We start from the raw sequence: 26,197 nt of genomic DNA on the forward strand, positions 1-26,197 counted from the left end.
CAGCATTCGGGGAGCAGCTAGGACGCAGCAAGCCCAGTGCTCGGGACAGAGCCACCGGAGGCCTCTGCATCTCACAGGACCCTCTGGGCTCCGTGCTGTGGGGCAAGGACAGGCCAGCCAGCGGGGTGGGAGCCGCGGCAGGGCCTCACTGAGTGGGCGGGGAGATCAGGGAAGGCCTCCTGGAGGAGGTGCCTGGACCTGAGGCCTGGGGGGTGAAGGGAGTGTGCAGCAGGCAGCAGCCTTCTCGCGGGACGGGGTGGGCGCCTCGGCCTCGGCCCCGGACTGCGGGCTGCTCGCACGGACCACAGCGGAGAACGGGCCCTCCCTTCCTCGGCTGCCTCAGCGCGGGCCCCCTGCGCCCACATGCCCGCCCACATGGCCAACGGGCGGTGCCAGCAGAGGCAGAGGTCAAGGCGAGGGCCCCCCGCGCACAGCGTGTACGGAAACAGGTGAAGCAGCGCAGACAAAGCTGCAGGTCGCTTCCGAGAAAACGCCTCTGTTCCTGCTGAAGCCCGGCCCACTCGGGGTCCCGGAGCCGAGAGATCGTGAGGGAGGAGCGGGAGGAGGAAGAACGCAGGGCGAGCCGCCGTGGGCACCTGCCCGGAGCCGGGCGCCATCCACACAGTCCCCCAAGGGGGCCCCGCCAGCGCCTGGCACCACGGACAGGTCCCGGAATAAGCTGTCATGGCCAGCTGCAGTCTGTACTGAGTCCAAGGGTCCCCCAAATCCGTGTCCCCCCAAAAACCTCACAGGGGATATCTGGGCAAAGGACCACTGCAGATGCGATTGGTTACGGCGAGGTCAGGATCAGGGTGGGGCCTTCACCCCATGTGCCGGGTGTGCCTACAAGAGACAGAGACACAGAGAGGCCAAGGCAGTGACAATGGAGGCAGATCAGAGCGAGGAGCCACCCGTCGGGAACACGGGAGCCCCAGGAGCTGGGAGGCGGGGACCCTCCCGGGGCCTCCGAGGGAGCCCGGCCCTGGGACACAGAACCGGGCGAGAAGGAACGCGGGTTTGTGGTCCTTTGCTGTGCAGCCACGGGTGCTGAACGTCACAGACACTGGGCCGGGGTGGGGGGTGCCGGCCCCCAGAGCAGATAGGCCCCGAGATGCTCAGCGATTAGAACGGCACAGCCGCCCCCCACACAGACAGGCGACGGCGCTGAGCCCGAGCGGGGCGGCACCTCCCGGGTGGGGTCGCGGAGCTAACCTGCGGTCTGCACCCTGCTTTCCGGATGCCTCGTGGCTCCCCTGGCCCACACACGTGTGCCGTGACGAGCCGGCGAGCGAGCGCCGGGAGCCTGACCAGGCCCGGAACTGCCTGCAGGGGGCCCTCAGCCGCTGCCAGGCCGCCACCCATCGCAAGCCCAAGTCCACACGCTGCCCGGCCCAGCGCCAGGCTCGGCAGAAGCAGGGACCTTGAGACCAGCGTATGATGGGGTCCCTGCTCATCCCCCAGCCTCCCCGCCAGGAAGAGGGCCCCGGTAACCCCTCAGCAGCCGAGTCCGACTCAGAGGCTGCGGAACCGGCCACGGCCACCCAGCGAGGGCAGCTGGTCCGGGATCACACCAGCTCCGGCCGCCCGGACGAGGGGCAGCCCCGACCTGAGGGGCGCCCGGGCCCGTGTCAGGGTCTGGTGGGCGCAAACCCCTCCTCCTCCTGGAGACCAGGGAACCAGACAGGCCCTGAGCCCGGGCCACTCACTACAGCCCCCACCAGGAACGTAGTTAGCAACCGCCCCGCGGTTCTACCAACAGAGGTCAGGCGTCTGGCCACGGGAGAGGAGCGGCTTCAGGCACAACAGCCGCTTGCCTGCCAGGCTCCCCGGAAAGCTGCGCCCCGGAAAACCACCTGCCCCGGGCAGGGTTCAGGCGTGCTCAGTGTCCGAGCCGCCGAGCCGGTTCAGGCCCAGAGGGAGCCTTCCCTCCCCAGGCCACGCCGAGAGCCGACTGCAGCCGGGGGACCCCGAGGCTCCGGGTGGGACCGAGGCAGACCCCGAGGACTCCAAGCCTCTCTCTTCTGCAGAGGGGGGTCTCCTGGTGGGGGTGCTGTCCTTAGAGGGTTCCCTGGGCTCAGGCCCACTCAGGACAGAGCCAGCGCCTGCCCGGCCCCAGGACAGCAGGTCCCAGCACAAGCGGTGCCCCTGTGGGGTGGGGGCAGGGCGGGCCATCTGCCAGGCCTGTTCTGTGGGAAGTGACCTTCACACACACACACACACACACACACACACACACGCGCACTCACACACACACACACACACCGGAGCCCTGGGGACTCCCTGCGGAAACGAGCTGCCTGGAAGCGTAAAGGAAGCCGCAGGGATGTGATGGGGGGGCAGCGAGGCCCACAGGCCCCTCGGAATGGGGCACAAAGCGGCCTCAGCTGCGGGGAGCCCACCGCCCACCGTTCCCAAGGAGGGGGCGCCGGGAGGAGCCAGGTTTTCAGAGACGCGGGCAGCTGGGCTCCGGGAAGGATCTGGGTCCAAAAACAGCAGCCCCTGTCCCGCCGGACCCCTCCCAGCCCACAACTCCCAGGAGGGGCCGTGAGAGCCCACTCACCCTTCTCCAGACCAACAGGGGCCCCTGGACCCCCGGACCCCAACGGCAGGAGCCGGACGGGCCTCGGCAGGGAGCACACGGCCAGGGCACCGTGCTTGGCGCGGCCTGCCAGCCCTCCCGCTCTCCAGGGGTCCCCACGGGCTGGGGGAGGTGGGAGGAGCCCCGGCTGAAGGATGGGGGGATGGAGGCTAGAGGGGAGGCGACTGCTCCTGGGCCCCAGCCCCTGCCCGTGAGTACTCCAGGGCGTGTTCATCAATCCGCCCACCAGTTCAAGCGCCCCGCAATCTGCTTTCCCCGCTGTAACGCCCCCGCCTCTGGTTTTGCCTGGACCGACGGGGTGGCTGCCCGACACGGTGGTGTGTTTGGTGCCGCAGAGCTGGGCCCGGCAAAGGGTTAGGAGGGGAGTGATGTTATGGGTGTTTTACCAAAACCAACACAAGCCGCTCCGAGTGCACACCCACAAGGGCGCCCGCCATCGGCCCGCTGAGAGCTGGTTGGGAGGCTCGGGCCGGGGAGCGCAGCCACTCGTACACCCTGGACCGAAGCCGTCCCCTCCTCTGGGGGAGGCCCTCCTCTTCCCCCGAGCGCGCACGGATCGGTGAGGGAGGGGGCACCCGCCTCGCCAGCCGGGTCAGCCGAATCAACCCTGGCGATCCGTGGGGTGACAGATGTCCCAGCCAGATCGCCCTCACATCCAGGCCTTCGGCCCTTTGAACACAGGCGGGGAGCGCTCGCCCGTCTCCTGACGGCCCGGGTGGGCCCGATGCGACCGGCTGAGTCGCCCAGAGCGGTTCCCATAGGAACCATTGCACCCATCTGTCCGTCCGTCCGTCCGTCCGGGAGACCAAGGCAGGCATCTGGGGCCGCACATCTCGAGTCCCAGCCTTGCTGCGGCGACAGGAGGCCACGGCGTCCCTCCCAGGTCAGAGCCGGTCAGCATCCCGGTCGGGGCCGATCTGCTCCAAGGGCATCGCCCGTCGGCTTCTCAGGTGCTGGCATCCTTTCCAGGCCCCGAGGCTGCCAGCGGCCGGATTAACCACACGCACACACGTGACGCTTTCCCTCAGCACAAACCAGAGGGACCGCTCTCTGGCGAAAGGACGCCGGCCCCGGTGAGACGGCGGGTCATTCCCAAGGAGACACACAGCCTTTACGGGACATGAGGCCGCAGGGCCCCGGCAGGGGCGAGAGCATCCGAGGGGGCGCCCGCCTGGCCGTCCCAGGTGGCCACGGGGAGAGGCTGCGTCTCGGGGTGCGTGTCGGGGCCGTCCCGCTCACAAGCAGAGGAACCGGGCAGGCGGCCGGGTGGAGGGAAAGCGGACACGCTCTTGGGTCCTCACACCGCAGTCCAGAGACAGCGCACGCGGGCTGGAATGAAGCCACTCGCCCAAGGTCAGGCCAGCAGTGGGGGGGCCCCGGGTCCCCAACGCCAGACTTAGAGGGTCGCCGCCGGCCGAGGCCGGGCCAGGCACAGGGCTGCTGCGGGTCTGCCTGCGTGGACGCCGTCCTGGGTCTCCGAGGCCGAGAGAGACGCCAGCGCAGGTGAGTGCTCGGCGGGAGGCTGACTCGGGGACGGGGGAGGACAGACCCAGGACGCAGGCGGGGCCGGGGGAAGCAGGGGACGGGCCCAGGACGCAGGCGGGGACGGGGGAAGCAGGGGACGGGCCCAGGACGCAGGCGGGGCCGGGGGAGGACAGGCCCAGGACGCAGGCGGGGCCGGGGGAAGCAGGGACGGGCCCACACCCAGCAAATCCCGGCGGGCTGGTGCTCCCAGGCCACCAGGATGCAGACTCCGGGCTCTGCGGGCACAGCCACATCTGCCTCTCCCCTGGAACCCCACGCCGTGCCCAGAGCCGGGCACCCAGTGGCCCTCAGAAATGGGTGCCAGCCCAGCCAGCGTGGCTCCGTGGTTGAGCATCGATGTATGAACCAGGAGGTCACGGTTCGATTCCCAGTCAGGGCACATGCCCGGGTTGTGGCTCGTTCCCCAACTGGGGGAGAGGGGGGGGTGGGGAGGCGTGCAGGAAGCAGCCAGTCGATGTTTATCTCCAGTCGTTGCTGTTTCTATCCCTCTCCCTTCCTCTCTGAAATCAGTAAAACAAAATTTTTTTAAAGAAAAAGAAAGCTCTGGAAGCTTTGAACATGTGGCCCCGGAAGTCGGGTGGCGGCAGCTGCAGTGGGTTCTGCAGCCCCGAGGGGGCGGGAGGAGCCCAGGGCGCCTTTTCCGGGCCTGGGTCCTCGGACAGACACCCACACGCATGGCGGGAGCCCGCCGCCGCCCGCATGGCCTTCGCCGCCTCCACGGCTCCGAGGACACGTGTGGGGGGCCCAGCCCTGGCAGGCGACGGAGGCCAGGTCACTGCGGCCCGGCAGGGCTGGACAAGGAGCTCCGCTCGGACCCACGCCTCCCCCAGGGGAGGGGCACGAGGAGCAGAGGAGCCTGCAGGGACCGGGGTCACAAAATGAACTCAGAGGTTAGCGTGTCAGCCCTGGGCCTGAAGGGTCGAGAGTTCGATTCTGATCAAGGTCACCTACGTCAATCCCTGCCCCGGTCGAGGTGTGTGCGGGAGGCAACCAATCGATGTGTCCGTCACACGGACGTGTTTCTCTCTCTGCCTCTCCCTCCCTGAAAAACAAAACAGAAAGAGAAGAGCTCGCAGCCACACTGCAGCGCTGGCCCGCGTCCCGGCGGCGGCTGCCTCGGCTGCGCCGCCAACCGGCCGCCCCTCCCGGCGGGGAGCGCCGTGAAAGCGGTTATTGATTCCCACAAAGCGCCTCCGTCTCCCGGGGGCGGCCGGCTGGCACGGGAGGCTGGGCCGGCTTCCTTCCGCGTCTGCCCTCCCCGGGACGGGACGGGGCGGGGCGGGGCGTGGGCGCCTCGTCAAAGTGCCGGCCTCAGAGCCCCTCACCTGCCGGGTGTGAGCCCGGAGCCCACCATCGGGTTCAAGACCAGCTCCTCCAGGCTGAGCTGCGTGACCGTGGGCTGAACCTCCGCGCCTCCGCTCCCTCTCCTGCCGACCGGCCGGGCAGACCGACCGCCGAGACCAGCAAGACCTCCGTGCCCCTCCTCCCCGCCCCCTCCTCCCCGTCAGTCCTTGTTCTTGGCTCGGGGAGGCTGGGGACACAGCCCAGGGTGGCTGTGCGGTGAGCGTGGAGGAGGGCGGGGGCGGGAAGGGGCGCGCCTCCCCTCCGGGCACGTCCCGCCGGCCGGTGCCTGTGGAGTCTGACGTCGCGGTCAGCTCTGGGCCACGCCTCAGAGAGCTGCTGGAGGAAGGGCCTGACAGGAGTGAGCCGCCCTCACTGAGTGTCAGCCGCCGTGGGCACGAAACCCACCCGCAGCCGGGAGGCCCCGGCCCCGGCCCCGCCTGCGGAGGAGCGCACTGCCCGCCCGGGTCCACCCCGCACCCTGCGCCCCAGGCTGTTGGCAGGCACGCCCACGGCTTCCCTCCCCCGAGCCTGGCAGGAGGTGGGCACAGGCCAGGCCGGCCCACGGGAGGGGGGAGGAGGGGGTCTTTTCCAGACGCCTCTCCGCTCCTCCCCGTGGACACCTGCTCCGTGGGGGAGGCGAGAGGCAGCCGGCCGGGCGTGGCCCGCTCAGATAAGAGGGAAGAAAGGACAAGATGAATGGCCGGCCGAGCCCATCACCGGGCTGAACGCTGACGGACAGGGATGCATCCGAAGTCTCCCGGGAGAAAGCCCGGGGCAGGGAGCGGGGTGGTGGGCGCCGCCAACAAAGGCCGGGCGTGGCCTGGCAGGGCGGGCCGGGACGTGCCCGCCGGCCGCTCAGAGCTGCTGGCTGAGCCGCGGAGGCGCCTCCGAGCTGGGAGTGGGCGGCGTGTCACGGGGGGACGGCCCTCTGGGGGGGGGGCCGTGGGTGAGGGGGGCCTCATGGCCCGAGGGAGAGGGAGGCGTGGAGAGAGCGGAGGAAGGGAGGGGGCGGGAGAAGCCTTCCATCCTTACCTATTCCTGATCCCCGAGCTCCCGGGATCAGTTCACTGGAGGAGGGGGTGGGGGGGTGCCTACGGCTCAAATGTGAGGTTCCCTTTCAGTCTGGCTCTGCGGGGTTCTCTTTAAAAACAGCACCAAGAACAGCGCACACTGAGCGCTTGGTAAGAGTCTAGGTTGGGCCCTGGCCGCACGTACCCGGGGTGCAGGTTAAACCCCAGGCCCAGGTCCGGGGGCGTGCGGGAGGCAGCCCACTGCTGTGCCTCTCTCCATCGGCGTGTCTGTCTGTCTGTCTGTCTGTCTGTCTCTCAGGAGGGGAACCCCATGGCAGGCAGCGGGAGCCCCGTCTCTGACCACGGCCGGACGTCCCAGAGCAGCCACAGCGTTGTCCACCGCCCGCAAAGCACCGCCGTCACGCCGAAAGCACTGACTGGGCGCCTCCCGCGTGCAGATGGGGGGGGGGGGCGCCGGGTGGGGCTGGAAGGGAGAGCCTGGTGCCGAAGGCCTGGCTCTCCAACCACCGGCGCCGGCTGTGCGGGAGCCGGTCCCTCCACCTCCGGGGCCCGGGGTCCCGTCCATCCTGAGGTCCTCCCACAGCAGCCGGAGCCTCGAGGGGGGTGCACAGTCACTGCTCATAGGAATTAAGAGGAGGGCCCGGCCGGCGGGGCTCAGGGGCTGGGCGGTGACCTATGAGCCATGAGGTCACGGTTCGATTCCTGGTCAGGGCACCTGCCCTGTGGGCTCGATCCCCAGAGTGGGGCATAAAAGAGGCAGGGGATCAATGATTCTCTCTCATCCCCGATGTTTCTCTCTCTCTCCCTCTCCCTTCCTCTCTCAAATAAATAAAAAAATTAAAATAAAATAAGTAAAGTCACTGATCGCATCCACGACGCTCCGGCCTCATGATGGAACCCAACCCCCAAGGCCTCACCTCTGACCCCTCACACGGAGGCCAAGGCTTCAGCGCGTGAATTGTCGGGGACACAGCCCTCCGTCTGGGGCGGCCGGAAGCCTGCTGGCACAGACCGGCGGCGAGAGAACTGGCGGAACGCCGGGAGATGCCGGGTCCAACCGGGTCCCACCGGCTCCGCGCCCTCGGCCGCCGAGACCCTGTCCCTGGCCCCATCGCCTCGCCCACACCGGCTCCCAGACCCCCTTCCCCGACCTCCCGCCCAAGGACGTCGGCAATTTCTCATTTCCCTGCTTCACCGACTCCATTCCCCAGAGCGATTGAGATTCTACACCATCGAGGACGATTTAATTTGCTTCCCCCGATGATATGCCCACGGTATTAGGACGTCTCTCCTTTTCCGCTTGGAGGACATGGCGGGTGATTTTCTGCAGTTAAATTAATAGGGTGCCTCCAGCTCAGCGAGGGACTGTCTTTAAATGGAGGGGAGCCCTGGCCGGTGTGGCTCAGTGGATAGGGCATTGGCCTGCAGACCAGAGGGTCCTGGGTTTGACTCTGGTCAAGGGCATGTACCTTGGTTGCTGGCTCCTCCCCGGCCCGGGCCATGGTCAGGGCTCGTGCAGGAGGCAGCCCATCGAAGTGTTTCTCTCACATCGATGTTTCTCTCTGCCTTTCCCTCTCTCTCCCACTCTCCCTGAACATCAATGGACAAACATCCTCGGACGAGGATTAATAAAACAAAACAAAGAACCAGAGGGGAGCCCGGTCCCAGCGGGGCAGAAAGTCTCTGGTCCCGGCGTCTCATTTCTGCGGCTCCCGCTTCCCTGTGGCGATCCGACGCACGCCCAGTGGCCACCCGGACCCACCGTGCCCGGGAAGCGCCCAGGCACCCAGGCCAGAGGCCAGCCCCTGGAGGGCGCCCTGCTCCGGGCACCTGTGGTCGGAATGGGGACGGGCGCCCTTCCCAGCTCGGCGAGGCTGACGTAATGGGTGTAATTCCGATGCCCGCGTTGCAGATAAGACGACTGAGGGCGTGGAGGGCGTGGAGCCGCACCAAGGTCACGCGTTCAGTAAGCACAGAGGCGGAACCAAACCCTCCCTCCCCCGCCCCACAGTCCTCAGCTGCTGGGACCCGAGGCCACAGGTCAACAGCCACCCTGCCAGGCACTGCCAGCCCCTCGGGCTCACCTCTGCCCTCGCCCTGACCTGGCCACGCTCCCAGGTGTAGACTGGACTGCCCACCCCTCAGGCCTCCCTCCTGCCGCGGCCCTGCCCTCTGACACGCCCCACTGCCCACGGAAGCCACCCCGGGCACGTGGCCACCCTCCCCCGGCTCCCAGACCCGCCCGAGAGGCTGGTGCTAACGGGCATGGCTCCTGGCGGCAAAGAGCGAGGACCCAGCGGGGCTCTGAGATCTGAGCCGAGGGCCCCAGGACTCGGCGATCCGGGCGGCACCCATAGAGCCGCCTCCTGGGACCCGCCCTGACGCCGCGCAGCCCTGGCCAGGGGGCTCCTGGAACCCGGCACCCAGACCCCCGGCCCAGGCCCCGCTGTCCCGTGGCCGGCACGGCCGGCCGACTGCCCGGTCAAAGCTGCCCTCGGGGCGGGAAGGCACCAGACACCGGGCTGTCCTTGAGCTTTCTCCCGTCGGGAGGGAGGAGGGGCTTGGAGCCATTTTTCCACCAGCGAAGTCTGTCAGTCTCAGGTCAAAGAGGAATCAAGCCGGACACGGCACCGAAGCCGGAGATGATGGATGCGGCCGGGGAGGCTGAACAGCCCGCTCTGGGCATCCATGGGCGGAGCAGAGGGGCCTGGCCACCGCTCCCTGCGCCTCGGCCCCTCGTCGCGGCCCTGAGAGCTGTCTGCCGGCCCAGCCCCGGGCGGCGCTCAGCTGTGCTCGGCCGGCTCTGCCGGGGCTGCTGGCACCTGGGCGCTCCGTCCTGGCCTGGTGGCCAGGCCTCACCGCCTCCACACCGTGACCTCCACACCGTGGCCTCCTGCTGGCCAGGCCTCACCGCCTCCACACCGTGGCCTCCACACCGTGGCCTCCACACCGTGACCTCCACACCGTGACCTCCACACCGTGACCTCCACACCGTGGCCTCCACACCGTGACCTCCACACCGTGGCCTCCACACCGTGGCCTCCACACCGTGACCTCCACACCGTGACCTCCACACCATGACCTCCACACAGTGGCCTCCACACCGTGACCTCCACACCGTGACCTCCACACAGTGGCCTCCACACCGTGACCTCCACACCGTGGCCTCCACACCGTGGCCTCCACACCGTGGCCTCCACACCGTGACCTCCACACCGTGGCCTCCACACCGTGGCCTCCACACCGTGGCCTCCTGCTGGCCAGGCCTCACCGCCTCCACACCGTGGCCTCCACACCGTGGCCGCCACACCGTGACCTCCGATGTGAACGCGGCACTCAGACAGGGGAGGGCTGCTGTCTGGGGCTGAGCCCAGAGCCTCAGGCTGGTCAACCCCAGGCCATGCTCGGCCTGCCCGTCACCCAGGGCCTGGCCTCAGGGGCCAGGAGAGAAGCCACAGGGCAGGCCGGGTCCTCGCCAGGCCTCCGTGTGCCCCTCAGGCCTCCGTGTCCCCCTCAGGCCTCCGTGTCCCCCTCAGGCCTCCGTGTGCCCCTCAGGCCTCCGTGTGCCCCTCAGGCCTCCGTGTGCCCCTCAGGCCTCCGTGTCCCCCTCAGGCCTCCGTGTGCCCCTCAGGCCTCCGTGTGCCCCTCAGGCGTCCGTGTCCCCCTCAGGCCTCCGTGTCCCCCTCAGGCCTCCGTGTCCCCCTCAGGCCTCCATGTCCCCCTCAGGCCTCCGTGTCCCCCTCAGGCCTCCGTGTGCCCCTCAGGCCTCCGTGTGCCCCTCAGGCGTCCGTGTCCCCCCGGCTGGAAGACAGCCAAGGCCCGCCATCCCGAACCCGTAGGCCTGGGCCACCGGGGCGGCTTCACAGAGGCGGCGGCAGCGGGCTGGCCCACACCGGCCGCGGGGTCAGCCAGGGAGAGGAGAGCCCGGGGGCTGGGCACAGATGCCCATGTCCCCTCTGCCTGCTCACCCAGCTGGGGAGCCTGGGCCCCAAGGCTGCAGCTCCGTAGAGACCTCACACAGCAGTGAATGGGGGCGGGGGTCATTTCCCCCCAGATGCCCGCCCTCTGGGCGCCCCAGCTGATGGCTGACCCTCCCCAGCCCCACAGCACAGAGAAGCCCTGGGCTGGCTCGGGATTGGGGTGCTGCCTGGCTCCCTCTGCGCCTCCCACAGCGGCAGGTGCCACCCGCCCACCACGCCGCCTGAGTGACCACAGTGCCAAGGACCCGAACTGGGGTCCTCGAAGGTCATCGTCCCGGGGTGAAGGTCATCCCAGAGGTCGCCAAGTGCCCTGAACACACCCAGCTCAGCGCCCAGCTGGCCCTCACGGTCAGGTGTGGATAGGAAATGCTAATTGGAGACGTAACTCATAATTAGTCCTTGATTAATTAAAGATGGGAAAACTAATTACCTAACGAATGTCGTTGGTTTTAAACGCATAATCTCTGAAAACAGGCCGTCCTAAGAGGAGAGGGGAGGGTATTTAAGAGGGTCCGTGAGGGCCACAGCTGGGGTGCAGATTCGGCGGGCTCCCCAAGACCTCAGCCCCCAGCCCCCAGGCTGACACGGGGGAGAGTTGCCCCACTCCCCTTCCCCACTCAAGAGCAGGGGACAGGGTCTGTCTGCTCACCACTCTGCCCCCTGCCCCAGGGCACCTCACAGTGTCCGTGGGATGAATGAATGAATGAATGAATAATGAATGAATGAATGAATGAGCGAGCAGCATCTCCTTCAGACCCCGAACGTCCAGGGGGAAAGCCGTGTCTCGCTCTCGGCTTTAAGCTCAGGTGGGGCTGAGCGTCGACCTGTGAACCGGGAGGTCACAGTTCGGTTCCCAGTCAGGGCACATGCCCGGGTTGTGGGCTCCATCCCCAGGAGGGGGTGTGCAGGAGGCAGCCGATCGATGATGTTGCTCTCATCATGGATGCTTCTCGCTCTCTATCCCTCTCCCTTCCTCTCTCTCTGAAATCAGTAAAAACACGTATATTTCTTAAAGTCAACCAAGCCTCCCCGGCACGCGCATGTCCACAGCAGCGCCATTCCCAGCAGCCACAGGGCCGAAGCCGCCCCACTGTCGGCCGGCGGGCGATGGACAAACACAACGTGTCCGTGCACACAACGGAACGTTAGCAGCAGGAAGAGGGAGGGAACGCGGACCCGGCGGCGGCGTGAACTTTGCACACTCCGTGCTCAGGGGAAGCACCGGCCGCCGCAGGCCACCTGCTGTCTGACTCCGGTGCACAACGCCCAGGTCGGCACGCGGGAGTGAAAACAAAGGAAGGGCCGCCGGGGGCTGGGGTGGGAGAGGAAGAATCGGCTCTCCTTCCGGGTGGTGAAAAGTGTGGGACTAGCCCTGGCCGGTGTGGCTCGGTGGATAGAGCATCGGTCTGCAGACTGAAGGGTCCCGGGTTCGATTCCAGCCAAGGGCACATCCCTGGGTTGCGGGCTCGATCCCCAGGGGGGGGGGGGGGGGCGTGTGCGGGAGACAGCTGATCCATGATTCTCTCTCATCATGGATGTTTCTATCTCCCTCTCCCTTCCTCTCTGAAATCAATAGAAATATATTTTCAAAAAGTGTGGAACTAGACAGTGGTGATGGACGAGCAACACCGAGTAAATGCAGGGAATGACACGGAACTGTGCACATTTTTTAGGGTTAAAACGATCAATATTAGGTTACCTCCATTTTACCATAATAATTGCTTTTTCCACGGAAGTCTAAAAAGGATCACCCAGGATAAACATTTCAGGGCTCCAGCCCAACCTCCCGAACCTGAGGTGCAGGCAGAGGGGGGCGTCGGAGGGCCTGGGAAAGGCTTTCTGACCCGCAGCAGGGCCTCCCCCCGCTGCACCCCAAGATCCAGAGGGGCTCCCCCACCCAGCACCCGCCTGGCGCAGAGCCTGGGGCCTCGGGGAAGCCCGGGTCCTGGGGGGCCGCCTGGAAGGACACCTTGTTGCGATGCACTTGCTACCTCCTGATGTTTGTTTCTTCTCACCTTCCTCGTCTCCTTCTGCCTCTTTTGCAACAAACATCCAATTGCCAGGCTTCAACAGAAACAATTAGTCTCTTGGGGCGCTGAGGAGAAGCAATTAGCCAATTAAAATTTAATTAACTGTGGACACAGGCAAAGGAAAGCATGCGCACCCCAGGTGGAGGTGGGGAAATCCAAGCTCCCGGCCATCGGAGTGGGGTCGGCAGGTAAAGGACGTGGAAGAGAGAGGTGAAAAGGTGGGAGCCCACAGGGACCCGAGAGGCACCCCGACAGCCCTTCAGCTGACACACGGGGAAACTGAGGCCCGACGAGGAGCAGCGACCTGCCCTGTGTGGTGAGGACCAGCGGCCGAAGCCGGGCCGGGATGCACCCCGGCTGCCCATCACCTCCATCCCAGGCTTCCCCCCCAGGCGTGAGGGCTGCGCCCGGGACCGGAGTCCCCTCTCCCCAGGAATGAATCGTAGCGAGAAGGGAGAAGACAGGCGTGGTCGCTCACCAGGGTCAGGGACTCCCCTGGGCCAGCAGCCCCTCTCAGAGGCCGGACCCGGGTCTGGGAATCACCGCCCCCCTGGGGCCCACCGAGGGGTACTGAGGCACCAAAACAGAGCCCCAGAGGCTCCCGGCCTCCCACGCATGCTGAGAGCCTCCCACCCGGGAGGGAGACCCACCGCGCCCGGCGCTCAGCTCCTCAGATCTGCAGGGACCCAGCCACTGAGACCCACGGGCCTCCCTCCGCCATCGCCCACGGGGGAGGCCTGCTGATGGCCACGGCTCCCGGGGAGAGGGCGCAGAGAGAACATGGAAAACGGCGGGTCAGCGCTCACGGCTTATCTGACTCTGTGCGCGAGTGTGCACGTGTGCAGTACATGTGTGTGCATGTGTGTGAGCTATGTACACATGTGTGCAGGTGTATGTGTATGCAGGCTATGTACATGTGTGTGCAGGCATGTGTGTGTGCATATGTGCCGGTGTGTGTATGTACTATGTACGTGTGCGGGTGTGGGTGTGTGTGTGGACTGTGTACACGTGTGCAGTTGTGTGCACGCTGGCTGTGTACATGTGTGTGCAGTGTATGTGTGGACTGTGTGCGTGTGCCTGGTCGTCGGTCCTGCTGAGAGCGGGTGGGCTGACGGTGGCGAGTGACAGAGCCGACGGGGGAGGACGGTTTCCAGGGGAGCTCAGGCTTCGCCAGCCTGTGGGCGGGAGCCAGAGGCCGCGGCCCCGGCCCGCGGTTAAGCCGTCAGCAGAGGCGGCTGCGAGGAGAGCAGAGCACCCGCGGCATCGTGAGCGAACGCCCCCCGGCAGCAGCTCTGAGCCCCCGGCCGAGCAGCGAGGCCTCCGGAGCCAAGGCGTCCGCGCTCGGCGAGCGGACGAGCAAACACGAAGGGAGAGGCGCAAACACAGGCAGGGCCTGGGGGCACAGACGGGGTCGGATCGATGCCCGCGGCCGCCCGCTCCCGTCCCCGACCAGAGCGAGCCGGGGACGCGTCCATCAAAGCGCCTTCCATCGATGCGCCTGCTCGGGGAAATGAGTGCCCGGCGGGTGACAGCTCCATACAGGCGGGACCGGGGAGGCTGGTCAGGGGCACGCCCGCCGCACCCTCCCCACAGCCAAGGCCATGCCCACTGCTCAGTGCACTGGCCGCAGGCCACCACCCGAGGGCAAGGCCAAGCACAGCCACCCTCTCAGACCCTCCGGCCGGCTGTCCTCAGAGGCCCTCTAGGACGCCCGAGAGGGAGGGGACCCACCACCTCAGACCCTCCGGCCGGCTGTCCTCAGAGGCCCTCTAGGACGCCCGAGAGGGAGGGAACCCACCCTCTCAGACCCTCCGGCCGGCCGTCCTCAGAGGCCCTCTAGGACACCCGAGAGGGAGGGGGCCGAGGTCCCGCCAGGGCAGTCTGGGACCGGCTCGCCCACTCCCAGCATCACATTCTGTCCTGAGCCCCGAAAGGCGTCTCAGCTGGCCACTGTCACTTCCAGAAGCACCAGCTTCCCCGAGAAGTCGGGGGACAGTGGGGGGGGGGGGTGTCTGCGGGAGGGCAGGGCTCCCCACTGGCCTCCTGCCTCGCTTCCCAACCCCGGTGATGGCAGAGCCACATGCTGACCACAGGCTGACCGTCCTGTCCCTGCCGACAGCTGCCGGCTTGGCAGAGGGCAGGGCACAGCAGAACACGAGACTCCACCTCTGCCGTCGGCAGGACCCGACCGACCCCAGTTCCACTGTCGCTGTGGGACACGAGGGAGGCCTGTCTTCTCCGTTTCCTCCCTCCCTCCGGGGCTCGTGGGCGCCAAGAGCCCGCACACAGCGCAGGGAGCCCGCACGGAGCGCTTGCCGGCGGAGGGGGAGGGCGGAGGCCAGCGACAGACGCGCACTTGGGTGGACGGCTGCGTGGCCGCTTCGCGCTAAGTGACCCCACGGCCTGTCGGTCGCCCCGCCTCGCCCCGGGCCCGGTTCGCCGCTCCAGAAGTTCCAGAGGTTCCGAGCCCGGCAAAGTGCTCCGTGAATAACCAACAGGCGCCAAGCCGCCCATCAGACCGTGCGCTGCTCTTCCTCAGCCGCGGGCCTTCCTCTCGGGTCAACTCTGCCCCAAACCGAGGCGACCGTGAGCCCAGGACCGGCAGCCCCGGAGCAGGGCAGCAGCTGGGGCCGCCCTGGAAACGGGCCCTGACCCGGCGGGGGCCCCTCTAGGGGAGATCCCGGGGCCCCAGGATGTCGTCTCCCCAGGCCCGGCAAGGCGGCTGGGCCGCCGAAGCCCCCGATCCACCGAGGTGCCTCCCGCTCCTCCCGTGAGATCTGGGCGTCCAGGCAGACAGACAGGTGCCCTCGGCCCACAAGCCCGGCCGTCCACCAGGGACCTCGGGGAGGGAGGGAGGGAGGAAGGGAGGGAGGGAGGGGGGAGGGGGAGGGGGAGGAAGGGAGAAAACCCCGGCCTGCAGGGAAGGCGTGTCACACTCCTGTCCCTCAGCAAGGGTGGGACTGGGGGTCGTCAGGTCGCGCTGGCGGCGGGCTCGGCCGTGCCCCTGCCCTCGGCTGAGTGACAGCTGTTGGCAGGGTGGTCAGCTCCGCAGGACTCACTCCAGGTCTAGTGACCGGAAGCCCCTCTCCCGCCCCCTCCCTCCCTCCCACAGCATGAACGCAGGCTCGGCGGAGGCGGCAGGCCGGTGGCTTCCCCGGCGATGGAGGCCGCTCACCGGGTGTCTGGCTGCGCCCTTGAGGGGCCACCTGCCGGCTACCCCCGAGGCCTATGCCAAGGGTCTCCCCAGGAGCCCTGAGCCGGGGGTGGGGAGGGGGCGGCGAGAACCGGCCCCACAGGGCTGCCCTCCCATACGCTGCTCCCTGCCCCGGGCGCTGCGGGTCAGGAGAGAGCAGGTCCGTGGGGCTGAGGGGCTCTGACAGCCAGGAACCCAGGTGGTTCTGGTCCCGGGGGGGGGGGGGGGGGGGGGCCCACCAGCGGACGCCGCTGAGTCAGAGACCCGGGTGGCTGCACAAAGCGACGGGCTCGTGAACAGCGCCGGAATCTCCTCTCCGGAGAAGCTCAGGAACCAGGAAGAAGGAATGCCGCCAGGCCCAGGTGGCTGATGGGAAAGTCCTGGCCTCGATGCTAAAAGGACGCCCCTTCAAACACGGACTCCTCAGCATCTGTGACCGCCCCTCCAAACCACGCGCCGGCCACGGACACGCCCGAGCCCCGCCCTGACCCCGGTCCTCCGATAAACAGGCACTAACCTCCCGAGAGGGCCCATCAGAGGTGGGGCGCCCTCCAGGCCATCTGGGCAGCGCGGTCCCCGGAGCCCGGGCCAGCGGCGGAGGGCAGGGCCGCCTGGGGATCCTGCAGGCGCTCGAGGGGACGCGGGCCACCGGGGCCGTGGGCAGCGCCGCACCAGGTCTGCACTCAGCCCCACACGAGGCCCCGGGCCACCAAGAGGTCGTCGTGGTCTGCCCAGCGATTTACAAGGGGTGACCTTGGCCCTGCGGTGCTATCTGGTAGCACGTGGCACCCCAAACCCGGGCTCACCAGGATGCCCGGCATCAGCCTTTGGACGGCCCGGCCTCGGGCCCCCTCCCCGTGCCAGCCGGGCTCGGAGGACAGCTGCCAGCGAGACTTCCCCGAGGCATGGGCCCAGGGGATCGCCTCCGGGACCTTGGGGTTCAGGTGATCACCCCCTCCTTGCCTCACACCTGCCGGACCTGTTTCAGGGTCACTGCGAGGGCCCCTCCCACCGAGCGCCAGCCCAGCCCGGCACCGCCCCCGCCGGCTCCCGAGGCGCTGGGCCGGGCAGCAGCCCTCCGTTCCTTGGAGAACCGGAGACTCGGGCAGGAAGTAAACTCTGGGGTCCCCCGCTGGGCAGGCAGGGCCAGGGCCCCACCCGGTTCTGCCAAGAGGGACGCCCTGCGGTCCCTCCACGTCCTGGCCTCACCCGAACGGCCTGAGGATGGGCTGACCTCCTGTCCAGCCCCCGATCGGGCCCCTCCTCTTGGCACACAATCCCGCCTGCACCTGCCGGACGGACGGGACGGGACGGGACGGGACGGGACAGCCGCTCCGTGGCGTACAGGGGCCGGGCCCCGCCTCTTTACTTGGCCCCTGCCGTCGAGCCGGCCTCGGCCGCCAACCTGGGGACTGAGGCGGAGGAGGAGGCACTCACCTTCCCAAAGTCTCGGACATCGAAGAGGTCGAAGGGGTCAAACAGCTCGCTGTTCCTCAGCCCAAACTTGTCGTGGCAGACCTTGAGGAAGGTGCGGATGTTCTTCAGGCACAGGAACTGCGGAGAGAGGCAAAGCGTGAGCCCTGGAGCCGACGGCAGAGTCCGCGCCCAGGGGCCAGCACGGTCCTGCTCAGGAGCCGCCCGTGACTGTCCCACCGCCCAGCGTCACAGACGGCCCAGCCCTCGGCCACTCACGACCATGTACCCGCCCACCCCCCCACCCCCGGCCCTGTCCGAGGGGACCCAGCACGTTTCAACCTGACAGTCTGGACTGGAACAAAGGTGCTGCCTGAGTGAGCAAAGACGGAGTGTGCGCCCACACGCACACACACGGGCATGCATGCACATGCTCACTCACACACGTGCACAGGCACACACACCTGCACTTCCCTGGGCACGGACTGACACAGTTACTCTACAGGGGACAAAGCCGACACTCAGCACGGGGCAGCACAGGCCGCCACAGCGGGGCTGGAGCCGGCACACGGACAGGCCAGAGTCCCCAGATCAACATCCAGGCGGCTCCTCCTCCCCTCCGCCCCCGCCCCCCCCACCTGGTACCCCAACACCTGGGCTCCCGGCCTGCACTGGGCGTGGCTCGCAATGGGGGAGGAGGCATGGGGGGAGGCATCGCCGGCTTGCATCCCGAGAGAAGGAGCTGGTAGGAACTTACGGGCGGCCGGCGAGGTGGCCGGAGCTCAGCCCGTCACCGGCCCTGGGGCACCCGGTCGCTGATCCTGACTTGCGGGACCAGGGGGAGTGGCTCGGCTCCCGAGACCTGGTTCCTAACAGGAAGCCCCTCGCTGGGTTAATGCTGTGCCCTCAAGGTTAATGCCCCCTCGGTGTATGGGAGCCCCCGGCCCACGCCCTCCAGCTTGGCGTGGGTGCCCACGGGCGAGACGGCGGCACACACAGCGGAGAACAAGGGGGTCTCAGTCGTCCTCCCCGGGAACCGCTCACCAGGCGCCCGACGGCTCCATTCCCAGAGCCTGCTCCCCGGGATTCAGACCAATGGCCAGTTCAGGCCAAGGACAGGCCAGATCGGAGCTCCGGCAGCCCCCCCCCCCCCAGAACCCTCCAGCACGCCCCCCAGCACTCCAGCCCGGCCCAGCCCAGCCCGACTCTCTGACTCTCTGCCCACCCACCCCCAAAGGCAGTGCCCCTGCCTCAGGCCACTCCTCCCGTCCGCCTGGGCTGGTCCCTGGTCACGTGGAGACCAACTCTGTGTGTGTGTGTGTGTGTGTGTGTGTGTGTGTGTGTGTAGGGGGCTGTGTGTGTGTGTGTGTGTGGGGGCTGGGTGTGTGTGTGTGTGTGTGTAGGGGGCTGTGTGTGTGTGTGTAGGGGGCTGTGTGTGTGTGTGTGTAGGGGGCTGTGTGTGTGTGTGTGTGTGTAGGGGGCTGTGTGTGTGTGTGTGTAGGGGGCTGTGTGTGTGTGTGCGTGTGTGTGTGTAGGGGGCTGTGTGTGTGTATGTGTGTGTAGGGGGCTGTGTGTGTGTGTAGGGGGCTGTGTGTGTGTGTGTGTGTAGGGGGCTGTGTGTGTAGGGGGCTGTGTGTGTGTGTGTGTGTGTAGGGGGCTGTGTGTGTGTGTGTGTGTGTGTAGGGGGCTGTGTGTGTGTGTGTGTGTGTAGGGGGCTGTGTGTGTGTGTGTGTAGGGGGCTGTGTGTGTGTGTGTGTGTGTAGGGGGCTGTGTGTGTGTGTGTGTAGGGGGCTGTGTGTGTGTGTGCGTGTGTGTGTGTAGGGGGCTGTGTGTGTGTATGTGTGTGTAGGGGGCTGTGTGTGTGTGTAGGGGGCTGTGTGTGTGTGTGTGTGTAGGGGGCTGTGTGTGTAGGGGGCTGTGTGTGTGTGTGTGTGTGTAGGGGGCTGTGTGTGTGTGTGTGTGTGTGTAGGGGGCTGTGTGTGTGTGTGTGTGTGTAGGGGGCTGTGTGTGTGTGTGTGTAGGGGGCTGTGTGTGTGTATGTGTGTGTAGGGGCTGTGTGTGTGTATGTGTGTGTAGGGGCTGTGTGTGTGTATAAGTGTGTAGGGGGCTGTGTGTGTGTGTAGGGGGCTGTGTGTGTGTGTGTGTGTGGGTGTGTGTGTGTGTTGGGGGGTGTGTGTGTGTGTGTGTGTGTGTGTGTGTGTGTGTGTAGGGGGCTGTGTGTGTTTGTGTGTGTGTGTAGGGGGCTGTGTGTGTGTGTGTGTGTAGGGGGGCTGTGTGTGTGTGTGTGTGTGTAGGGGGCTGTGTGTGTGTATGTGTGTATAGGGGGCTGTGTGTGTGTGTAGGGGGCTGTGTGTGTGTGTGTGTGTGTGTTGTGTGTAGGGGGCTGTGTGTGTGTGTGTGTAGGGGGCTGTGTGTGTGTGTGTGTGTGTGTGTAGGGGGCTGTGTGTGTGTGTGTGTGTGTGTAGGGGGCTGTGTGTGTGTGTGTGTGTGTGTGTGTGTAGGGGGCTGTGTGTGTGTGTGTGTGTAGGGGGCTGTGTGTGTGTGTGTGTAGGGGGCTGTGTGTGTGTGTGTGTAGGGGGCTGTGTGTGTGTGTGTAGGGAGCTGTGTGTGTAGGGGGCTGTGTGTGTGTGTGTGTGTGTGTAGGGAGCTGTGTGTGTGTGTGTAGGGGGCTGTGTGTGTGTGTGTGTGTGTGTAGGGAGCTGTGTGTGTGTGTGTGTGTAGGGGGCTGTGTGTGTGTAGGGGGCTGTGTGTGTGTGTGTGTAGGGGGCTGTGTGTGTGTGTGTGTGTGTGTCTGTGTGTGCAGGGGGCTGTGTGTATCACTTTTTGTGAACCCTAAGAGAACACTGCAGACTCCACCCCCTTCACCCCAAGCACCTGCATCTGCGTGTGTTTCCCAAGGACAGGACCCCACCGTCCAGCTCCACGTCAGACCGGGACGCTCACTGGGCCCCCACGTGCTCGCCTTCCCGCCACTGCTCTCATTTCCTCACCGGGAAGGACAGCCAAGAGCCATCAGCGCAGAACGAAACCCCGCCCTGCAGCGGCCACGCTCTCCGTGACCCTAAGGGCAGCGCCGCGGGCACTTCGGACCCACGGAGGTGCCCTCGCTCGCCCGCTGAGCACCGGACGGTGGCCGCGCCAGCTGAACAGCGGCTTCTTTACCTTCGTTTCCTCCTAATTCACTTACGGGGCGCCCTCACGCGGACCCAGCACACCCGTCTCTCCCCCAGACCTGGCATTCTGAGGGGTGCGGACACAGGGGGACGAGCGCTGTGGGTCCCACGCGTGAGGCGCCGGGGAGGTGAGCGCACAGCCGGGAAGCGCCGGGGCCGGGCTGCGGAGGGAGGGGCCAGGGTTTGATCGGCGCCGGCTTTCTGTTTGGGCAGATGAAACGTTCTAGAGAGAACAGTGTGATGGTTACGCAGCCCTGTGAACTACTGAACTCTCCCGTGTACACTGGCAATGGTTAAGACGGTAATAGTTACACTGCATAGGTCTTACCGAGGTATAAATATTGATTTTTTAAAAAGGGGCCCTAGCCGGTTCGGCTCAGAGGGTAGAGCATTAGCCCGCAGACGGAAGGGTCGCAGGTTTGATTCCCGGTCAAGGGCACACAAGTCCGTTGCAAGCTCAATCCCCGACCGCAGTTGGGGTGCGTGCGGGAGGCAACCAATTGATGTGTCTCTCTCACTGATGTTTCTCTGTCTCTCCCTCTCCCTCCCACTTTCTCTAAAAATCAATGGAAATGATATCCTCGGGTGAGGATTAACCAAATAAATACACACACACACACACACACACATATACATACACATACACACACATACACACACACATACACACATGCACATACATGCACACGCACGCACACAGTAAGGGACACAGAGGCACAGACCCCGGGAGGGGGCACTGTGACAAGGGGGCAGAGACCAGGGTGCTGCTCCCAGGAGCTGAGAAAGGCGGAGGCGGCCAGGGAACCGCCAGGGCGCGGCCCGGGACTCCCTGTCAGAGCCCCAAGGAGGGCCGGTCCTGCCCACGCCCTGACCTTGGACCTGCGGCCTCCGGAGCGGGAGCGGGACGAATACACTGTGTGGCCTTAAGCACCCCCGGGTCCGTGAGCCTGCACCCCGGGAGGGGGTGCGCCGGCCAGCCCTCATCCTGCCTGTGCCCGCCCTCGGCCCCCCCCACCGCGGGACGCTGCAGCTGCCGGCGGCGCCACTATTTTCTGCGCACACTCGTCTCTAATTTCCACTGAGCGTTTATTTTAATTCCTCCTCGGCCTCCCGTTTTTAGAGTTAATTACACAGCTCCTCGCCACAATCGCAGCCGGCACGCCAGCCTTCCTTTCGGGGCTCAGGGCAGGACGCAGCGTCGGCCCGGCCTGGCGCACGCCCTCCGTGGCCCCTCACCGTCTAGACCCACTGTGGTCAGCGCCGGCCGCCCGGCCCCTCACCGTCCAGTCCCGCTGTGGTCAGCGCCGGCCGCCCGGCCCCTCACCGTCCAGTCCCGCTGTGGTCAGCGCCCGGCCGCCCGGGGCAGCCTCTGCGAGGCGCACAGACCGTCGGGCCTCAGGGGAAGGGACACGGCGTCGGGGGACGAACCAGACGCCAGGAGCCGGCTCAGCACCCACGCGGCAGCAGTTCCCTGGGCACCGGGCGCTGGGCTGCAGCTCTGCCCGCCGGCGCCAGGACACCGGGCTCGGGCGGTAAAGAACGCTGGCTCCCGACGTGAGTGTGGCAGAGCCGAGACTTAAACCCACGTGCTTCCGGGCGGTGAAGGCCCCTCGCGAGAGCAATCTCTGGGGGGCCCGTGAGCCAGGTCCCGTCAGCCGGGTCCTGTCCTGCGCACCTGTCCCCGGCATCCCCTTCCATCTCCCAAGTGGCTGGTGTCTTGCATAAGTGATGTGGTCACTGCAGTTAGGGAAACCGAGGCCCAGAGACGGAGAGGGGCAGTTAGGGAAACCGAGGCCAGAGGGGGTGGGTGCCAGTTCTGGGAGGCCCTGCAGGTGGGACTGAGAGGACGCAGGTGGGGCACGTCACAGCCACAGGCCGAGGGACGGGGCGGGGAGGCCAGACCTGGCCAGCGCCAGGCCAGAAGCTGCCCATCCTGTCCTGTGGCAGCGAAGGCTGGCCGGCCGGCGGCGTCCCTGCGGCTCCGGGGCAGCGGCACCGTCTCTTCCCTTCCCTGCGGGCTCCCTACGAGGGCGGCCGCGGCCTCGCCAGCGTCTGGAGGCTGACGCTCAGCTCGGAAGCCAGGCTGCGGCCACAGGAGCGTCCGTCTCCAGAAAACTGGCCCCGGACAAGCGGCCAGAGCTGAGCCAGGCCCACGGGGCTTGCTTAGGGGCCTCCGTGGGGCATGGGCACCCCACCGCGCCCCCCGCTCCCGCCCCCAGGGAGGCCTTTCGTCCCTCGCTCCAAACAAAGCCCCGTGCAGGCCTGGCCGGGGCGCCAGGAGGCAGGCGGCTGAGCCGGACACGCCGGGCTCCTCGGCCCTAATGGCCTGAAATGCGATTAGCTGAGGGCTCAGACTCCGCGCCCAGCGCCCACCTCCCCGGGGCTGCGGCACCGCCAGGCCTGCTGCTCGCTGTCAGCTGTCACTTAGCTCTCAGGAGGCCCCGGGGGAGCCAGGACCCTGAGTCTCGGGTGCACCTCGGGGGGACGGGGGGCAGGGGGGGCCTGGCCCATTTTGGCCACATAGGGCCCGCCTACTGACTGGGAACAGGGAAGACACTGGCAGGACAGCTCCCCCACACCGAGGCACCACGGAGGCCTGTCCCTCTGAGGAGCGCCGGAGCGCACGGCCCCCCAGCATCTAATACACACGGGGTACCAGGGCCACGCTCCGCCCCCACGCTCCCTCGCACACCCCAGCACTGAGAGGCAGCTGCAAAATGGGAAACTGAGGCAAAGAGAGGAGAAGCCACTGGCCTGAAGTCACACCCTCCACATTGCAGACCCCGCAGGCGGTAAGCCCGGTGGTGAGAGCCCTGGCCTGGCCGCTGGGCCGTGCCTCGGTTTTTCCGTCTGTAAAATGGGGAAGAAACCTCTGCCCTCGGACTTCCAGGATGCGGGGAGACACCTGCTTTAAGAAGCCACGGTTGACACGGGGCTATCTCCCCGGGAGGACCTGCAGTGCCCGTGCCCAGGGATCCCGGGGAGGTCACGCCCTGGGAGAGCGGAGGCAGGGGGCTGGCCCTCCAGGGCCCTGGGATCTTTACTCGGGGCCACCATGCCCCTGGCCCGGGTCCGCTGGAGCTGAGGCGTGGCCGCACCCAGATGGACCCGGCCCTCCACCCACACCTCCGCAGGCCTCTAATGACCAGCCTCGCTCCACGGCGCTGCCCGGGGGCGGGGCTGGGCGACCCCAGGCCACCAAAGGCCCCGGGAGAAGGTCTGTCGGAGGCTCTGCTCGCAGCCAAGCCGGCGGGATGACGGGGCGGTGACAGCATGCTCCCCCGCCCCCCAGCTTCAGGAGGCCCCTGGCCCCCACAGCCCCGGAGACAGATGGGCAGGCGGCATCCCAGACTCGAGAGAACAGGAATTCTCTTAAAACCTCTGCCTCGTCCCGAGGGGGGGGAGTCCCCACATCCGAACTCCGTAGGGGACAACAGAGGCCCCAGCGCGCCCACAGACACCCTGCGTGTCCTGAGCTGTTTCAACGAGCGGCACTAACCCGCTTCCCTCTGACCGCCGCACGCCGTGGGGGGACGGGAACCCCGGGGCCGCACTGCTGGGCCTGCCAATCACCCGCTCGGACTGGCAGCTGACCATGTCTGTGATCAATATCAACGTGGAAAAGTGAATTAATCGTCTGTCTTATGTACGCCCTGCTGATTCCAAAAGACACTTAAAACATCTTCATTCCCAGTTAATGGAGGCAGCCTGTGGAATAAGCTTTCGAATCCGGGCCCTTGGGGTAAACAGGTGGGTGGCCTTGAGGTGACCAGCTGGCCCACGCCCGGGGACCAGCGGGGACCTTCTCCCCCCGAGGCCCAAACACCCCGGGCAATGGCCCATCCCAGGGGCTTGAGACCGAGTGAAGGCGCCCCGACCGGTGTGGCTCAGTGGATAGAGCGCGTTGGCCTGCGGACTGAAGGGTCCCAGGTTCGATTCCGGTCCAGGGCATGTACCTTGGTTGCGGGCACATCCCCAGTAGGGGGTGTGCAGGAGGCAGCGGATCGATGTTTCTCTCTCATCCATGTTTCTACCTCTCTATCCCTCTCCCTTCCTCTCTGTAAAAAAACAATAAAATATATTAAAATATATATATATATTAAAAAAAAAAAAAGATTGAGTGAATGCCCGGGCAAGTGGAGGAGGAAGGAAGGGCTGTATCGGAGAACCCTCAGCTGGCATCTCTGGAGGGGCCCTGAACCCCCACGATGGCTTCGGAGGCGCCAGGTCCCCATGAGCAGTGGCTGCTGCTTGAGGGCAGGCCCCCCTTCCTGACGCATCTCCCCCACCAACAAGCAGGCAGGTGGAACTTGGGGTTTGGCCACGAACCCCACTCCCGTCCTCGGGCCTCGGTGCACCAACCAGTCGGGGCCATCCGCTCAGCGCACCCACCACCACCGGCAGTGTCCTGGATCGCCCATTCTACAGATGAGGAAACCGAGGCTCAGGAGGCGGGTCTGGGATTGGAACTCCACGCCGGCACCGCCGAAGCCGCCGTGACGGCCCCCGCACCGAGCGCCAGGGGGCGCCTGGGAGACGGCCCAGCTCGCCCACCCGCTGCTCCAGGCAGGAGCGCACCGCCCGCAGGGATGTGTCTGAGGAGCCGGGTTCGATTAGGTCTGGACAACTGGACGTGAGCGCCTCCTGCACTTGGGCCCCTCCCGGCTGCACACGCGCACCAGCCGCCGATGGACGGGGTTTCTTTGCACGGCCAGGAGTTCCAGGGGCCGTGCCACGTCGGGGTGGCAGCACCGTGCCCACCGCTCGCCGCTAGACAGCTTAGCCCAAGGCTGCGGGGTCTGTCACCCAGAAGGACCACGAGCAGGGCGCCCGTCTCCCCACTGGTGCGTTTCCGGCCGAGGCCGCGAGCACGCCGGTGGCGGAGACAGGCCACAGCCTCCCTTTCCCCGTGGCCAGCAGCCCGGGCATCCCTCCACCACAGCAGGAGCCCCGATGCGCACGTGGGGAAAGGGCTTGGGGACCGCCACGTGGACACGCAGGGAGGGGGACCCAGCGCGAACCCCGGTGGTCGGGTCCAGTCCTCATGGTCTTGTCCACTTTGCCAGGCTCCTCCCATGAGAGACCCCCAAAGCCACGGACAGGGGAAGCCCCCTCAGGGGCCGACTCCGAGGAGGCCGAGCCAGGCTGTGGGGTGGGGACGAGCTGCTCGGGCCTCCTGGGGCCGCAGGCTCTGTCCCGGGGCCCCAGCTCTCCCCAGCGAGGCAGTGCCTCCCCCACCCGCAGGGCACAGTCCTCCAGGCGTGACCGCAGCCATGACCGCCTCGGTGACTCAAAAGGTCAGCGAGCTTCCTGACCCCTGACCCCTTCTCAGGACCCCTGCCACAAGGTTTCAGGGGTGCACTCTGGCCAATTCCGGGAAAACGGCAGGAGCTCCGCCTTCGGCCCGGCCACTCCCCTCTCCCCTTCGGTTCCGAGAAGGCAGCGGGCTGTCCGGCTGTCCGGAAGCTGCAGACGCGGCTGACACGGGCTCCGCTGGGCTCGGGGCCCCTGGCCACGTGTCCCCGCGGCTCCACAGGCCCTGTGCTCACCCAGCGGGCTCCCCCTCCCGCCCACCACGGCCTCCCACCGCGGCCACAGCTCCGGGGCCATCGGCTCGCACCTATAGACAGTTGCCACCGTGAAACGGGAGGGGCTTCCCAGCGACCCTGGGAGGGGCTCAGGGCGCCGCGGAAGCAGGCTCTGAAGGGGGGGAGGGGGTCGCGCCCTCGGGCACCAGGGCGGCTCGCCGGCAGCCACGCAGGGCCAGGCCGTGCCAAGCGGGTGACGGCCGCAGAGCGGTGACCCCTGTCCTGATCGCAGAGGGCTTCCTCATCACACTGGCGGGCAGCGCGCCAAGAACAACAGCCCTGGAAAAGCTCCGCTGGGAAG

General features: G+C 66.8%; 1 protein-coding gene across 4 annotated transcripts in view; it reads right to left on the minus strand.

The window, feature by feature from the left end:
- VAV2 (vav guanine nucleotide exchange factor 2) overlaps window positions 1-26,197 on the minus strand; it is a 102,013-nt gene that overhangs the window by 50,656 nt on the left and 25,160 nt on the right. For 3 of the 4 annotated variants that reach the window (XM_054727769.1, XM_054727768.1, XM_054727771.1), the window contains exon 2: window positions 17,160-17,276. The exons of the other annotated variant lie outside the window; for it this stretch is intronic. In XM_054727769.1, coding sequence (XP_054583744.1) covers window positions 17,160-17,276 — 117 coding nt within the window. The remainder of the gene's footprint in view (window positions 1-17,159; window positions 17,277-26,197) is intronic. 4 annotated transcript variants of the gene reach the window in all.

This window comes from Eptesicus fuscus, chromosome 15, assembly GCF_027574615.1.
Source record: "Eptesicus fuscus isolate TK198812 chromosome 15, DD_ASM_mEF_20220401, whole genome shotgun sequence".
Lineage (NCBI taxonomy): Eukaryota > Metazoa > Chordata > Mammalia > Chiroptera > Vespertilionidae > Eptesicus > Eptesicus fuscus.